The 17,600-nt window shown below is 38.4% G+C and overlaps 2 protein-coding genes across 5 annotated transcripts; both read right to left on the minus strand.

The window, feature by feature from the left end:
- Positions 1-1,518: 1,518 nt before the first annotated feature.
- On the minus strand, positions 1,519-4,369 carry LOC131771592 (zinc metalloproteinase nas-4). The gene is made up of 5 exons (XM_066173780.1): positions 4,169-4,369; positions 3,533-3,624; positions 3,093-3,176; positions 2,393-2,529; positions 1,519-1,727 (listed from the first exon to the last, which is right to left on the minus strand). Exons 2-5 carry the CDS (start codon positions 3,555-3,557, stop codon positions 1,653-1,655), a joined length of 321 nt encoding a protein of 106 aa, XP_066029877.1. The 5' UTR covers positions 3,558-3,624; positions 4,169-4,369; the 3' UTR covers positions 1,519-1,652.
- A 2,160-nt stretch (positions 4,370-6,529) lies between these two features.
- Positions 6,530-16,864, minus strand: LOC131771689 (serine-rich adhesin for platelets-like). Of its 4 annotated transcripts, none has more exons than XM_066159953.1 (13): positions 16,773-16,864; positions 15,214-15,324; positions 12,917-14,529; positions 12,221-12,496; positions 11,809-11,937; positions 10,965-11,082; positions 10,490-10,684; positions 9,490-9,980; positions 9,194-9,422; positions 8,489-8,907; positions 7,774-7,964; positions 7,264-7,404; positions 6,530-6,795 (listed from the first exon to the last, which is right to left on the minus strand). In XM_066159953.1, the coding sequence occupies exons 2-13, from the start codon at positions 15,302-15,304 to the stop codon at positions 6,753-6,755; spliced, it is 3,936 nt and encodes a 1,311-aa protein (XP_066016050.1). In that variant the 5' UTR covers positions 15,305-15,324; positions 16,773-16,864; the 3' UTR covers positions 6,530-6,752. The 4 variants fall into 4 exon arrangements, 3 of the variants coding, with proteins under 3 accessions (XP_066016050.1, XP_066016052.1, XP_058943524.2); XM_066159955.1 differs by lacking the exon at positions 16,773-16,864 and adding an exon at positions 16,209-16,231; XM_059087541.2 differs by having other exon boundaries at positions 6,530-7,404.
- Between the last annotated feature and the right edge of the window lie 736 nt (positions 16,865-17,600).

The raw sequence follows: 17,600 nt of genomic DNA on the forward strand, positions 1-17,600 counted from the left end.
TGCGCGCGCTTTGCTTATGCTTACTTATGATGAGCTGTCTCGTATTTTTTCATGTATATAATTAACACGTAATCACATGATTTTTCTCGTGCAATTTGGAACAAACAAGCACTTGTTTATTTTTTCAAAGACCACAAATTGTGCGTGCTTATTTATTCCAAATTGCACTCGAAATCATGTGATTACCTATACAAATAATATACATGAAGAAATTACTCAGTTCTGATTGGTTAAGATAAATGCAGTTTTCAGGTAATTCAGTGCAGAAGAGAGTTAAAAGAAAGAGAAAGTAACAAACCAGACATTCATATTCATGTTCATATTTTCCCTTAATTTTCTGAGGCCTTTTATGTGTTTTACTCAAGGCTCAAAGTACGTTTCTCAGTGATTTTGCGAGGCACTGGAATAGAAATAAAAAATAGTGACCCTTCAAATGATGTTGACACGAAAGGAAAAAACGGTCGGCTTTGCTAATTTGCATATGAGTTTTATGCTAGTGATGAGAATTCTTGGGAGTAGTTGGTCAATGCCTGGTAATTTCAAATTTCATATGTTTCCCACGAAAGGAAACTGTTGTTTCCAAAATCGATTCAATGAGGAGCTGATCTGGATTGCAAAAATTGAAGACTGAATAACTAGGGAAATTTGAAAATACTTTGCCCAAATTTAAAGAAATTGAATTATATTTTGCAATCGTTTAAAAGCAAATCAGAGAGGCGCTTTGAAAGCATGTTGGGCCCAGATCGGGGATAAGACCTCGCCCTGCTGCTTTCTTTTTATTCCTTTTAATTTTCTTTCACAGAACAGTAATATCGTGGACGCGTTGAAATAACCTCCTGGAGTGTATTAATATCCTGGGCTTCTAGACGAAAACACACTTTGGAGGGGCTTTGGTTTTTTTGGTTTGATAGCCCAAATGGGATCGCATTTTAAGGCTTACCATCACTTTTAGAGTAAGAATGCCACTTATAAACCCTTGAGTGGAAGATTTTATCGAAGAGTCATCTCTGAAGGAATAAAAGAAAGGTCTATTTGTCAGACCAGTCATTATTGAGGAGGGAGGACGAGGGAGGACGAAGGGAGGTTATAAGGCTCTAGGTGGAACCATATGGTTTTCAAGGAAATTAAGGGGGATCAGTCGTCGCTAACAGAGTATAAAAGGGGGGACTATAGTTGAATTTACTGTCAATGAGGGGGATCGTTAGAATACTACAGAGCCTTACTGGAGTCCAGTAAATTTAGTTGTGACGCAAATAAAATCCTCTCGGCCCCCTCCTTCCGGGCGATAATTAATGACTGATCCCTAACCAAGAGAAACTCGCATTACAAACTGGCCCGATGACTAGCTTCCTTTCCCGTCCGACAAAGAGAGAAACCTAATTATTCCCTCCCTCACTAACACTAAAACTTAAAGATATATTTTCTACCAAAGAAAGTGCAACCACAGTAAGATGGAGTGAGGAAACAGGAAGGACCCAAAGACAAGAACTCACTGAAAACCAAACCATAACCGAGCTATTCTCTTCTACTTTGCGTTCTTAATTTCATCTCATCACGAATTACACGAATTAATTTATTAATTAACTTATTTATTAATTTTATCAAGTTATGTTAATTCTGTTTGGATTTATCTCAAACTCTACAGAACTAAGCTATGGGCAGTTGTACATCTTGTTCATTTGACGGGCATCTCCTTCGCTCTCTCTTTCTCTTTGACCAAACTCGATCTGAAACGAAATTTCATCAAATATATTATACTTGGGGAAACTAAAAAGAAATATGGTCTCTGTTAAACAGACAGAAGAAAACAAATCTTCTCCATATTAGTTCTTAATCGAAAGCTAGTGGCGTAGGTTGTACGAACACACTTTTCTAGCCACACAAGAAACTGGACTCACAAGTGAATGAGAGTGATTATCATTTGCTGTTATGTGCAATGGCTTGAGAACTACTAACATCACTGCCCAGACTGGAAACGGAAACTAAGTAAAATCACAACACTTAGCTGACTCATTTTGTCGCCTTTCAACTTGAGTTGTGAAAATTTCATTGCTCTTACTCTTGTTTAAAGGACAATTGGACAATGATTCTTTTTATAATTATCATAACAATTATTATTATTATTATTATTATTATTACTATCATTATTAAATCATGACAGAAATAAAGAAATATTGGAGGCTTGAAACACGTCCTTTTTTGCGAGAAAAGGAAAAATTCGAAGCTTGAAATACGTACGCCTCTAGTCACGTCGTTTGAGAAGATCTTTGGTTCACAACATTTGCGGATTTACACGAGAAGAGTAAAATGTTCCTGTGTACTACTGTAGCAGCACAGTATTTAATAGCAAATTTTTGTATTTGTTTTAGTAAAGCAGTAAAGACAGTCTCACCCCTTTCTTTCGTGGGAACAAGGTTGGACGACCGTTCTTGCTAAAAAACGTACGACCGTAATGCATAAGAGAATCGAAGTCATATGGTTCCTCCAACGAATTAATGTGGTTGACCTTCATGAAGTTATAGCCCATACCTACGGGTAAGAGTTTGCATTTTAACGAAGAATATTCACAATAGGTAGTATTAATTTTTTTGAGCGTGTATGCGTCAAATAAGCAACTGACGATTATATTGACAGTCAAAACTTGCCTGAATTTATTTGAGGCTGAGGCGTAGCTATGGAAGGGAGATGCCCAAGGTGCACATGACCCTCCTTCATGAGGTTAAAATTTTTACAAGTTGACAAAATTTGAACCGCATAATTAAGGTAGTAAAAACTCGGGAATCCGAAAAATCTCCATGTATGGCATTTCTCCTTGCCGGTCCTATGAGCCCGCTGATTCATGAAGTAGAGCAGCGGTATTCATTTGTTTACATACAGCACACGAGATTCGTAAACGTGACCCCTATCATGAAAAATCTTATCTAGTTAAAGGATGGAAATGAGGGGGCGATGGAGAGCCGTTGATACCTTTACTCTTCCTTTTGGTCAAGAGTAAAGGATAACAGTAAAATGATCGCATTAAAAACTAGAAGGCTTTAAAAATACGCTCAGTTAGTAATCTGCGGAATGGTTATCACTAATTTTATGATTACCTGTTTGAATGTTGTACCAGACAACTCTCACGAATCTGTCTCTGTCCGGTCGAGATTGTTCGTGAAAGAACCCAAGAGCGTGACCTTAGCGAAATATAAAGCACGTATGGTCAAAAGCCGCGAGAGCGATAGCAAGCAATGTCTCAGTGAGAAAACTATCGAGTAACAGCTGTAAAGAAAGGATAAAGAAAGGATACTTTATTCTTAAGTCACAACAACAAAATCATACGCTGTTGAAAAATAATCCAGGGTTCTTTAAAATCGTGTCTGAAGTCAGAGAAAATTAACAGAATCCCGTTCAATGTAACAATACTCAACGCTACCTCAAGCCACCAGAGATGTAGTAAGCTCTTGCAGTAATAGGCTTACTGGCTCGTAAGCTGGAGCTGACCTGTGCAAACCATACCCCCCCCCCCCCACCCTTTTCCCAACCCACGTACCGATTTCATGAGCCACAGTCCCCATGTGCCAACATCCAGGAGCTAGGTTAACGAACTGTTATTATCCTTGATATCCCACTGAAGCAGAGCAACTGCAAGAAAATATAAGATTCTGTAGACACATTGTTAGCTCCCTAATAGATAATTCTCTCTCGCTATAACTCTGTTGTTGTGAATAAGTAATGAGAATTTGGTGCCAGATCGTCTGTAGGCCAACCCCTCTGATTGGTGAATTTAAATGCCAATCAATTTTTGGATTTCGAGCTGAGAGTTTAATAAACATAACAGGATTGTTCGTTACGAGATGTCTTTATTGATTTTATTCTAAAATCAGTGAGAGCAATAAGTCAACAAAGTTCTTGGACTCTTAAACAGCCCGAAACGAAGAAATTTAAATGGGAATGCATTATCCAGAAGGAATTATTCGAAGGTTACAAGAGGAAAGTGAGATAATGAAAGGCTTCCAGGTAAAGAAAATCGTGTAAGAATGAAGAATTGTAGAGTCCAGTTTCGAAAATGGCCTGAACTGTCCAGTTTTGACACGATTCCTGGCGAACGATGTGACTTAAACTGCTATTAAAGGCGTTTATACAATCAAATTAATATATATTAGTTTCACTAAAATCAGGCACAAACCCGCTTCCTATGCGAAATGTAACGTATGCCCTCTCGGAAGTCCTTTCCTTGAATTGCAAACAGGTTTTGTTTGTCCATTCCTCAATAGCAGCAGCAATGACAGATTTAGCCACATCTTCCCTTTCTGCAAGAAATGTGATGGGCAGACTCAGTTTCTCTGACGCAAGATAAAATCATAGCACGAACGCTGTCATTTTTAGGGGTTTTTAGGTAATATCTAAAGAATACTAAGCCTTCCGGGTTAGCTTGTGTGTGTTTATTTTCTCCTACTTTTTATTTCTTTATTTTTAATCGCATGGTTGTACGGGCGTGGTGATATTTGACAGGGGAGAGCCTGGATCAAGACTAAAGGCACAATAACATTCTCCTTCTGTCTCGTCCCAAACTCTTGTCATCGGCAAAACTCACTCCCTATCCAAAGATCACAGACTACTAGCAGGCGATTCATATCCTAAGCATATGAGAAAAAGTTGTTAGATTAAAGTGTCTTCAACTTTAAAATTAATGTCACGCTTACCCAAACTCCAATCGATAGTATATGGCACCATGCCATTTGACCAGCGGCGAGTAAAATGAGCGCCACGTGACTGTCCCAGGAGTAACCCTCTTACTTGCTGTGGCGACATAATCATGTCACCTTCAAGTAGATTAGGATTTAAGGATTCCGAATTCTCTACAAAGGAAGGAATGTGATTCAACTTAGACCACTAGCGATAAAGTTGACAGAAGAAGAACTTATCAATAGTGTTCGTTCCCCTCAATAGTCCAACTTGTTTTTCTCAGAATTTTTCTTAAAAAATTGTTTCATTAGAATATAACTTTGATGTATCAATCCGATTCATTTTCAGAAGAGCAGATTTCTTTGAAAAGAATATCCGCATTCATTCGAAAAGGTAGCAGGCTGTGCAGTCCGGAAAGACCAAATTATTAAAAGTCATTTATTTGTATGTGCTTTTCCGTGTCCCTAACGTTTCTTTTAGAAAACGTGCAGTTCGATTATACTAAATAAAAATTCACAAAAATGACGAAAGCAAACCTTCTGGGCTGGAGGAAAGTATTCTTGCCCTAAGAGTGAGAACTGCAAAAAGCAACATCGTTGCTTGTTATACACTTCAGTCAAAAGTTGGTCGCCTTGACCGTGTTTGCAGTTACTCAGAATTAAAGCGTCCCAAAAGGAGACTGTTAGGTGAAGTCCTGCGGAAACGGCACAGACATTGGTTGGAATCGTGTAGTGATTTCATTGGATAATTTAAAGGAGAAACGGCTAGAATTTCTCAAAATCTGACTCGCGTTAGCCAGATCGCTCTTAAAACAGTCTTTGAGCATAAACAAATCAGAGTGACTGTAACAATCTGTTTACTTAGGCAAGCATCTGTTCAATGTTATTTCATAACACTAACTTTGCTCCAAAATGGTCTTCGTCCTTTTACTTGTTTACATATGAATGGTAAACGGTTTTTTGATGGAAAAGTTATTGCGTTTGCACATATTATTTCAGCTTGTCAATATCAACAGCAGATTTCCCTCGCTCTCCGCTGCGGCTGTAAGGCGGATGTATTCTTAAGCTAATTTCATTTGCATTAGAAATTTCAATTTCTGAACTCAAAAAGAAGCACACCGCCACAAAGAAAATGCGCGATGACCTCACCGAAATTATGCTAGTTGGGAATGAAATAACTGGTCCTTATGAAGAAGCTGAAAATTTAGAAAAGTTGGCAACCTTATTACGCCGCGTGGTAACATGGAAATTGATTGAAATATGAAGCGGTTTTCCGGACTGATGCTCAACGTATTTAAACAGCTGGCAAACTTGAGAGGATCGACCTAAAAAGTTTTTGGTCTATTCTCCAAGTGAGAGTGTAAAGCAATATTAAATGGTTGCTTTTGTTCGGTATTCCCCGTGCATTAACATTTTTTAAAACTTTTTTGAAACTGAGAAGAAAACCTGGACTTCATTTCTGCGGCTCTCTTAAGTCACGTCTTTGCTTTCTCCTGATATATGAATGTCTCCCCCATACAGCAGCTGGTTGCCGAGCCTAAAGAACATAAACAGTAGACCTTTGAGGTGACCTCGCTGTTTACACGAGAGCCAGACAAGCAAAACTCATTCGTACTTCCTTACTTTTTCTTGAGGACTGAGAGAGCGAGGAATCATCACAATCAGTACCCTTTGGTTCTATTTTTTTAAAACAAAATCATTTGCAATACTGGTTAAACTGGTTACTCGTCTTTAGGGTACATTTTCATCTCTTACATGAAATTCTTGATTCAGAATTCTGGACTAGCCCGAAAAGCGTTAAAATTTCTATTCCAGAAAAGAAGTTTTACCTGGAATTTCAGCTGAGCTGATAAAACAGAAAACATTTCTGTCTAAAGAGGGACAATCAACAAACCAATAAAAATTCCTAGCCATCAATTTTATCCATTTTTATTCGTATTAAACGGATGATGAAATTTCAGAAAAATAAATACTCTGTAGTCCATAAATGAAGACAAAACTTTGGGTAAAAAAAAAATTAACCTTCATCCAACATCAAAATACAAGTGTAAAATAAATAATTTTTCAAACCCTCTTCGTGGAATATCACGTAAAACCAAAAGCCATTATTCTCCTTGCAGAGTAACAACTATAATACAACAAACACTCGTAAAATTGACCCCCAAAGAATTGCTGTTACACTACTTGACATAGCATTTAAAATGCTCACCCAGTGAATCTACTTTTGAACACTCACAGAATGCAGAATGGATGGACAAATATCCTTGTGAAAAATGTGCGCTTTACACCTTAATAATTTTTTTAACAAATTCGTCGTAAATTTGTTTATGAATCGAAAAAGGGGGCTGCCAAACTTTACCAGCCTCTTTAACTGTATCCATAAGAAAGAACCGATGGGAAACCATCGATAGAAGGTGAAACGATTTACAGTACAATTCAAGGAGTTGTAGCTAAACCACCTCGCGGAAAGTATTAATAAATTGAACTTCAATAAGACGTTTAAAAGACAACATTCTTAAGGAGAAGGGTCTGAACTCTCCAGAATCGCTTTAAATGCAACTAGAGCACAATATTCTTGTCGTCACTAGTCCCTCACCACACTCGGCCATCAGCGTACGCGGGGTGCTGGGCTGCATACTCATGACGGGCAAGACTCTCGCTGTAGTTTGACTGAACGAGCTGCGCATGAACAGTTTGATCTGCTTTGCGATCTCTAGCACGTTGATTCATCTCTTGTCTGTAAATAAAATGATAAAATAAAAGATAACTCATCGAAATAAAATTTCTTTAACTTGCACTGCAATGTCTTTTTAAGCGCTGCAAGTTAGCGTTAAATAGCGTCCTACGATTGAATGGAAATCGGTCGATAGAAATCGAAATACAACGCACTCACATCGGTCGATAGGCGTGCTTAATTAAGCAAACGCTCGTCTGCGTGGCGGTTTTGTATAGCTGTGTTTAGTTTTTTAACCTTCTTCGTGTTTAGAAGAGACAGGTCATTTATGGTAACATACCTAGCGCTTGGCCACAGACAGAGAAATGTACGAAGAAAGTCAAGATATAATTAAATGTTTTCATTGTTAAAGACACAATTAAAAATACAAACCTCGCCTTAGCAAGAGCATTTTCTTCCATGTCAGTATCAGCAATCACATCAACATTTACGGAGGAGATAACAAATGGTGTCCCGTACATGAAAGCCTGGCCAGAGTTGTAGTATTCCACTGCCCTTTGAACAGACTCAGCGTCTGCAAATAACACCCAGGCTAAGCCATTTGGTTTCCTGAGAATCTGATCCTGATTCACAGAAAAAATTGGCAGATTGGAGAGGAAGAAGAATACTCCCAATACAATTACAAAAAATATATGTTAGCCCCTATTTCTAGGTACTCAAAAGAGTAATCTTTAATCAGTAAGACTAACCGACTGACCGACTGACTACCTGACTGTCTGACTGACTGACTGACCGATTTACCGACTGATTGACTGACTTATCGACTGAATGTTTGACTGAATGACTACATCACTTACTGACAACTGACTGACCGTCAGACTGACTAACTAAATCACTGACTGACAACTGACTGACTGACTCGCTAATTGACGGCTGAACGGACACACAGACCTGCTGTCCGAAAAAACCGTCTTGATTTTAAAAATGAAGCTTCAATGATTTTGGCTCTTCTGAGGTATAGGAAACAATTCTTACTGAAAGGGAATTTTTTTTTTCGTTCTGTCCGAAGTCCCCTACATTTGATAAAAACTACACTTTACAGTTAAAAAGAGGAGTTACAGCCTAATAAACAAATAGAAGTTTAAACCTTTAGCAAATAGACTTCCACGACGTTACACTCCGCTTCGCTATCCAGCTGCCCTTCCAATTTCTCCGCAGTCACGCTCAGCGGCAGATTACTAACATATATCGCACATGCCCGCTGTGACGAGATTTGCAACCATCCTGGTGCGTCTTTGTCAGCGCTGATAACTCGGTTCCAGTCGCCTTGACTCATCTGAGATCTCGTGTTTTCCGTTTGGAAGAGAGCCACAGACAGCTGCAATGCATCATCAAGTGTCAAAGTCCTACGATGTTTTGAGCTGTAGTCTGTTAGGACGGCCAGACTGTCCAGTTTAGGTCCCAGTTCACCAGGTTCGCCCCCAAGTCCGGTGAGGTTGACTGAGAAGTTTGAGGGTGGTACAAAAACGTCTGACGTAGGAGGGTCACTACTCTGCGGGTCGAATCCTGAAAAGTATAAGACAAGGCCGCTTGCCAGTTATTTCACAGACACGCTGCCACTGGTTGTAGGGTGCCATGCACGTTAACGTACAATCCTAGCACGATAATAATACTTCAGTAATTCCTTATCTTACATCAAATTAATAATTATCTAAACGAAATGAATAGTGCAAGAACACTAAAAGAAAAAGCGTAACATATCAACAAGGGAGGCGAGGAAAATAAACTGCCAGGGTACTATGACAAGAACAAAATTATGATGTTAGGTAATAAAATATGAACAGGCATGTACCAAGTGCTTCTGCCAGCCGTTCCATTATCTGATCCACATCTTCTTCTCCCAAAGCTTGTTGCTGACTTTTGAGGTTTAAAACTCCCAGTTGAGAGCCGGAACCAATTTTGCCAACCAAAGCAAGTATCCCTTCCCTGCCGATACAGTTGTCGCCCATAAACAAGCTCTTCAGGTTTGCCAGTTTGTCAGCTAAAGCAAAGGCTAGTTTCTCAGCGCCGCCGTTTCGAATCTAACGAATAAAACAGTTGTTTCAATTAGTATTTCATAGTAAAAGCAATTTATAAATACATGCAAACCTTGTTTATTGACAGATCCAGGGTTTCAAGAGAAAGCGAATTTCCAGTAGATTCCAACAAGTTGTTGACCGATGTGTCTGTGAGCCTGTTTGCCGCCAATCTCAATTCCTTTATAATCAGTCCATTCCCTATTGCAGTCATCAGCGGTTTCACGTCTCTATCGTTCAACCCACACCCTATAAGCGACAACAACTCAAAGCTGCAGGGAGTTATGGGTATAAACATGTCTGACAATCCCAGCATTCTTTTCAGAGCATCTGTTCCTGACAGTTTGATTCCGTCCAATGTCAGAGAGGAAATAAGTGGGACTTCAGGCGTTGTCACGGCAACGAGCTTAGAAAGATCAGCGATGAAATTTGGTGAAATCCTACATTTCTTTAGAAGCAGCGATTTGAGGTTTTTAAGTTGAGGAAGGTTTACGATTTCGGCGGCGATATCATCAGCAACATTCAACGAGAAGTCAACGGCACACAAGGAATGTACACTTTGATCTACAGAAGCAAAAAAATGGAAAAATTAAAACCAGTTCGTCGCTTAATGTAAGATAGGGTTGAACAGAAAAAAATTTAATCGAATAACATCCCCTTTCCTTCGTTTTCCCCGTTTAAGGCAAAAAGAAACCTTCAATTAATTGTCTCACAGCGATTTCATTCACCTACCGTCGGCAGTTAATAAGGGTATGGCCAAAATTACATAAGAAATGAAATCTCACAGAACTGGCTGTCCATCATTCGAAGATCACGGCTCTTTCAAAAATACGATGTGTCATCGAGCTTTATGGGGGCATCTAAGTGTGAAGGGCAGATGCAGGGCTTTGGGTCTAGATGCTAAACCGTATGTCACAGATTTACATGTTTTGCCACTGCTTTGAGAGGGGAGGCTTGGGAAATTAATTCCAAAGTTCTGTTTGTTTAGAATTCTATAGTAAAGGATATTTGACAGACAGGGAAAATAATCTCCCACAGGTAAAACGGTCTTTATCAATAACCAAGACAATTACCAGAGGAGGTCAAAGCGCAAATGCTTGATAAACACTTTGTGGTAAGCTGATCATTGCTGGACAAATCCAAGGAAAAGAGCTGATTTAATTTTCCCTGAGCGTTTTCTGCCAAAGTCCCTAACGCTTGATTTGTCAGCGAACATCCTGATATAAGTAGCTTTTTCAGATTCGAACTTCTTTCCAGCTCAATCACACCTATATGGTTACAATGCATTCAAAAGTGAAAGTAAGACAAGATGTAAGTCTGGGGATGAATAGTTGCCAATCAAGAACAGTTACTGCGACTATGAATGCAAACCGTTAAGAACTATTTCCCATGCCAGAAGACTGACATTCGAGTTTAGCACAAATCTCACTTACAAATAGATGCAAAGACTCTAAAACACCCTAGACAGCACGAAATCGGTAGATATAACAAAATAAGAAAGCTCAAATACACTGTAAAGTACTGAAAGTTGCAAACAGAGAGCAAGACCTGATGGTTTCCATTCATCCCGTTCGCCAATTTTGGTTCCGTCAAGAACCAGCTCCTCCAAAGAAGGATGACAAATACAGCTCCACAAAAACTCCATGAGAAATGACAGACAAGACACCTGGACATTAGACAAGTCGAGAAATAACATGCATTAGCCAATTTGAAGATACGTGTGAACTCAGCGGCAGCTTGGTGATGGCAAATAAAAAATCAACAAGCCAGAAGAATTCTCAAAATTTACTGGATCTCGTGAAAAGTCCACGAACAGTCAAACAAAATGTGGAGATCGTGCTTAAGGGTAATTTTTTTTCCTGTTGCACAATACAGTGAAAAATTAATTGGTCTTCGCAAATGTTAGACAAACAATAGCTTCCTTTGCTCTCTCCAGTATATGGTTTGGACCCGGAAGTAACGCCTGAACGGAAGTCATCACCAGAGTCGATTGAAGAGTTGTCGTCAGTCACGTATTCTAAATTCAGTTCGTGTAAACTGATAAGTCATGTACGTTTTACTCTAATTTTTTTACCAGTGGTTTGAAAAAAAACATCCATGATGAACAAATGCAGTACACTGATTGTCGCCTTTTTTGGTCCCAAGTTGTACCATTCAATATCACAAAATATCACGGTCTAATTAGATGATGTCAAAGTTAGCCCAGAGGTGTGAAGTTCGGAGAAAATGACTCCATTCTCACTGTTAACTGACAACCCTGTAAATGACTACACAAGTGCATCATTGTGGACCAAGCAAAAGAATCGCTTTTTTTCCCGTGAAAATTGTAATCACAGTGTTCAGTAAATTCAGTGGAAAAATTTAGCTTTTTGCATGACATAGGTAAATTTACCTGGTGCCCAGCTACATTCACACTGATGAGAGAGTTGTTATTTTGAATTCCTTTCCGCAGTGCTGCCATTCCATCGTTTCCAAGGCTCGTTCCATGGACATCAAGATGTCGCAAGCGACAACCTGGTTTCTGTGACAAACAGCAAACACTATATTATAAGACTTGTTCACGATACCATTCAACATTATAAACACATCCACTGTACATGTATTCAAACGTCTATAAATTATGATATGAGTTTCCATAACAATATGCAACACATGAACTTTTCAACAACACTGAAATGCGCAGGATAACGGTTTCTCCGTTGAATAGCGATATTCGCTCTTTGAACGACCCAGAAAATTAAGAGTGAACCAGAATTCTGCCGTTAGTATGCTAATACCACTAATATGCATAGATGTACATATACCTGCAAGATTTTTAACAACCCCTCTCCAAACACAGCTCCAATGTGATTATTACTGGCATCGAGTTCCTCAATTGTTGTATTTCCTTCTACCATTGCCTCGCAAATGGCAGACACATCATTTGATCCACAACTGGTAAACTTTAACACCTTTAGAGATTTGTTGCTCATCAATGCTGGTCCAACACATCGCGAAAAGTAATCACTCCCAAGGTTATTCCCAGAAACATCCAATCTCTCCAGAGTGGAGTTGACAGACAGCATTTCTGCTAAACAGTCCTTTACGCGTGAAGAGAAAACATCACACTCACTTATCAAGGTTATTTCAAAAAGCTGATTATGCTTATGTTTTTGCCGGTGACAAGTTGGCATTTGTGAGAGAATGTCGTTAGTTGTACATATTATATAATAAAATAATTTTGTGAGAACAAAAACCTTAACAAAAAAAAGAAAAAAGAAAAAGGTTTGGGTAAATTTGAATCGCCGAAATAAATTTGTATTATGTCATGAGATAAGCTGTGTCGAAATCAACCAGAACTAAACGAAATGCTTTTGGCTCTGTGGGATTCCTGACCAAATTTATGATGGTTGATGAAGGTTGCCATTAGATGTTAATAAAATATTTTTGTTTCGCAAAGAATTAGTAATCACTCTAGTAAATAATAGCTAATAAAAGAGGAGGAAGATTCCAATACTTACAGAACTATCAGTGTCTGCCAAGTTGTTTGCCAAGTTCAAAGACTTAAGAGTAGCATTCCTTCTGAGAGCCAAACAAATAACACGAAATCCCTGAGGTCCAATAAGATTTCCTGATAGATCAAGTTCTGTCAAGTGAACAAGCTTTTGTATCAGCTCTGCTACAGTCACAACCCCTGGTGAAAGTGAACGCATCAATTGAACTGACTTCACACCCATGACATTAAGATCTTTCACAAGATGCCCAGGTGATAACTTGCAGGAAAGACGTAGTGCTGCAATGAGCCTGTTTTCGGCAATGACGTCTCGAAAAAGCGCAGAATCTTGTGCTTCTGTTTCAACACTGCTCATTTCACCAACAACTGAGAGACTTTCAGCTGATGTGACATTTCCATCTGACAGATTTATTTTGACATCATTTTCACTCTTATCTGTGGCACAATTTCCTTGGCCACCTTGGATATTTTCAGCAGCTTGTACAACTGGCGCATGGTTCAATATTTCTAGAACTTCCCCTCGGTCACTTTCATTTTTACTTGTCACAGCTTTGTTCAAGTTGCCACAAAACAGGGGATCCTTAACTTCAGCAATATCTTGATTTATTGAAGGATAAATATCAGCATTCTTAGCAGTTTGTTCCCTACAAATATCACCATTTTCTAACTCAGTTGTCCTTTTTTCTACGTCTTTCTTTTGGGTAGAGGATTCTTCATTTTCTTGAATATCTTTAGGATCAGTCACCTCGGCTACATCTAATTTATCCTCTACATTTCTTAACTTTATTTCCTCTTCAAATGATGCTTCTGTAGCTTCTTTCACATTACTTTCTTGAATGTTTTTAGATTCAGTCACTTTCACAGCATCCAACTGATTTTCTGACAGATGAAGATCAGTATTTTCAGCTGTTTGATCTGTAGCAGCCGCACCATGTGTTAACTCACTGTCACGATCTTTATACGTTTCTTTGGTACGTTCTGTACTTTCTTGATTGCTTTCAGAGTCAGTCACCTCAATAGCATTCAACTGATTAAGATCCGTACTCTCCGCTGTTTGGTGTGTTGTAGTAATTGTACCATTTGTTAACTCTGAGTCAGTTTCCAGTCCAGATATTTCGTTGGCAAAAGAGTCTTGAAAGCTTTGGTTGGGTGTTGCAACAACTTGGGTAAATGAATCATTTGTTTCATTCAGGGATGTTTTCTTTACCCCACCTCTACAACTACAGCCATCTTTGGCAGGACCAGAATCTCTAGTCTCAGTCTGAGGAGTAACATGTACCTCAGAATTTTCATTGCTCTGATCCATGCCAGCAGAAACTATACATAAACCATCTCTATCTGTAACCTGATTTGTCAGCCCTGAACTACCATTGTCATCTTTTCCATTAGGGATATCATCTCCCTTAACAACACCACTTTTATTGTCCTCTATGATGTCATTTTTAACAAATTTCTTCCCTGATTTTGCCTGCTCTGTCTTTGCAGAAGTTGTAGAAATATTTTGTATATCAGATAATACTTCGCCAGTGACATGTTTCTCTTGCTCCCTCGAGTTCTTTCCCTCTTCTGTTGAAGCTGCATTGACAAAGTCTTGCTCCTTTCCAAAACCAGTTCTCCCAACTGACAACACATAATATGTTACAAAATAATCATATCAAAATAAGTGCTTCACTTGGATTGGCAGTGTAGGATTGAATTACTAACAAAAATGAGCATATTCGTCTAATTTCATAAATATGTGAATTATGTTCAGCTTACAAACTTGTTCAATTCAAGGCACTCTGCTTCCAAGATATAAATGACCTATTCCTCATTAAAATTGTTAACTTTTGGGAATCTTCAAGAACACTAGTATAACACTTGTGTGTTCACCAGCATTTTTTCTTTGATATAAATGCATCTGTCTTATCTTGAAAAGTACAAAGCAAACTTACCACTCAGCATGTACATGCTCGATATTTTTTCCACTCCTTTTTAACACCAAAACCGGCTCATAATTATATATTAACCACAAGATGCAAACAGCAGAGCCAGCAAGGGCTTGAATAGTGAGCAATGGACACCCAATTGATATGATATACAGTGTACTTTGAACAAGCCATAAACACTGGCAATATTCAATTCATCCTCTTGCACTAATTGTGTCTCTTACTCATTCCCCATGATCACTTGGTAAAAGATGATTCATCATCAGCACTTAGAAATAAACTTCATCTCCCAGTGTTACAACAAAATATATATATATATATATATATCTCCTCTGTGTCATTGAAAAAAACAAGTTCACATTAAATGTCTCCTCACCAGATTTTGTTGCTTTCTTGTAAGGATCTACATCATTTCTTTCCTCTGCTTCATCAACTTCTACTTGATGAGCACTTGACCCACATCCCATACTTTGGAATTTCTGATTCACTAGGGACAAGACATAAACTTATTGAATTTTCACTTATTCCATGATTGTGCATCTAATACAAGATTGGTTATAGTCAAATCTACACTACGCACCTCCCTGGCTATTAACCATCTTATATCCAGTGCACTATCATGGAATCATTGTTAATTGTATCTACTGTATTAAATCATAATTAATTTAAACACCACTTCCATGCTCCATACATAGGTAGTGAAAAATTAAAAATCAATGGAATTTCAGAGACACCAAGTCCTATCAGCCTGATTATAGCTTGTACCACAACCACTGACTAAAGACTCCCTTCTCAGACATTATGCCTCCTTTGCCAAGCCTATCATCTAGATCAAGAGCAAAAAATCCCCCCCCCCCCACCCTCATAAGCCCATTTCTTCCTTTCTTAGCTGGATGAAAACTCTAGTCATGTATTTTCATACATTTGGGCTGGGAAGGGTTACATTAATGGTGTACTTGTATTTGAAGGCCTTTGTTGTGTCTGTCCTAACCATAAAAAATCCACACTGCAAGCAGCATTCACTAAATGATGGGGGACAGGCCGATGAAAATAATGTCTCAAATTTGGCTTTCATTTCTGGATTTTCAACTAACATCACTTTCTCATAACTAAGCCCCACTCTCCACCAATATTCCCTCTTGGGAGGTCTCACAGTAAATTAGCCCCCTAAGGACTTATTTTAGCATTTACAGAATAATTACACAACCTCATTATGTGAAATGCAGGAGTCTCCTGGACATGCATAAAAATATCTCCCAGTGCCCTATATACTTAATTTCTATGACGATTGAATATGGATTTGTTTATCTACAAAGGAGATGAAGTCATGTAAACTCTACTCTTCACTTTAAAGGAATTTTAATTGGTTACCTTTTCAGAGATGGTAATTTTTTGGCCAATTCAATCAATCGATGAGGAGAAAAATAGGCGACAAAACAAATTTCAGAAGAGAGAGGTTGTCATATGCTGTCCACTCTACACATTCTCCAGATTTCAGTTGTATACAGTAAATGATGTCTATAATAGGGAATTTCAATTGTTGATACTATGGTGTCACTTATTGAAGAGGGCAGCACAAGAGTTGAAATCCAATTGTTGCTTCAACGACGATAGTCCTCGTAATTTATGCTTTCTTTTCATTTGTTGTCATGACGGCGGCTAAAACAACTACAACATTGTCGATTCTTTCAAACGAAAGTAAATTCAGGTCTTCCCTCGAATAGAAAATTCAAGACGTAAGATCAAAGTAAAGATAAGCCCTCATCGATTATTTATGCCCTGATATTCATTGACTAATTCGGTTTAAAAGTTGCGAACAATAATTTGGGAAAATTAATCAAACGAGCAATCATATCAGATGCCAGGATTTGTGAATAGAATGAAAATTTTAAGATTGGGAATAGCTCAAATGGTTGGAATTTCAAAGAAACCAACCTTGTACGTTGTACCTGTCCCGTCTCAGATATCACTAAAGATATTATTCTCAAATGCATCGACTTTCCCGCTCGACGCCATATTTACATGTTACTGTACCCATCATGCATCGCTTCTCATCTGAAAAGAGGTGAACCGTAGTTGTTGTGGAGTTTTACAGGTAATTTCGGGCAACAATTCAGGTCTGAAATTAATTTTTTGATCGATTTCTTGTTCGCAATTTCTTACACTTTTCATTCCTCTACCTCGCCCTCAATTTCTCCATGTAAACTTTAAATTACAGCAGTATATTGATGCGATCAGAAGGCCTGGTTCAACCTGGGTTTGTGCAGGGCAATGAGGCTCAGAAAGATGGTATCATTATTAATTACACGTCGTTATAGAAAAGGTTGATGAACTTGTCTGATTTTAAGAATGATGAAGAAGAAGAACAAGGACTGACTTCCAAGGACCGTGCAAATGATCCACCTCGCCGCTCAACAGACACCTTAAGCAAACGTACAAGTACACGTAAAAGACTTCTACCTAAAAGAAAAGATTGTGAGCAATGATCTTAGAAATACAACAACAATGATAATTTCAGGCTGGGCATGTGTTCACTTCTGACCTAAAATATGAAAGCCTGTCCCAGATGTTTTTTGTCAGTTCATCCCTTAAACGGAGTGAGTAACAAAGAAATTCTTCTCACAGTATCCATTTAATTTCAAACAGAAAGGTGATGAGAAGCAATAAAACATAAACCTTAGGATACAGTTTGATTTCACAGATATTTTCTCATCTAAAATTCAAGAAAATGTGGTAAACAGCATAGAGAAACGATTTTTTTGA

This window comes from Pocillopora verrucosa, chromosome 1 (genome assembly GCF_036669915.1).
Source record: "Pocillopora verrucosa isolate sample1 chromosome 1, ASM3666991v2, whole genome shotgun sequence".
NCBI classification, from domain to species: domain Eukaryota; kingdom Metazoa; phylum Cnidaria; class Anthozoa; order Scleractinia; family Pocilloporidae; genus Pocillopora; species Pocillopora verrucosa.

Bases quoted from the DNA above. Each gene is read 5' to 3' on its own strand.
- LOC131771689 (XM_066159953.1), bottom strand. From the start codon at position 15,304: ATGGGATGTGGGTCAAGTGCTCATCAAGTAGAAGTTGATGAAGCAGAG. The intron at 11,938-12,220 runs GTATATGTACAT...TGTTTGTCACAG, and splicing joins GGTTGTTAAAAATCTTGCAG to AAACCAGGTTGTCGCTTGCG. The intron at 11,083-11,808 runs GTAAATTTACCT...TCTAATGTCCAG, and splicing joins TGAATGTAGCTGGGCACCAG to GTGTCTTGTCTGTCATTTCT.
- LOC131771592 (XM_066173780.1), bottom strand. From the start codon at position 3,557: ATGGGGACTGTGGCTCATGAAATCG. The intron at 2,530-3,092 runs GTAATCATAAAA...TCTTACCCGTAG, and splicing joins CTGGTACAACATTCAAACAG to GTATGGGCTATAACTTCATG. The intron at 1,728-2,392 runs GTGAGACTGTCT...ATTTCGTTTCAG, and splicing joins TGTTCCCACGAAAGAAAGGG to ATCGAGTTTGGTCAAAGAGA.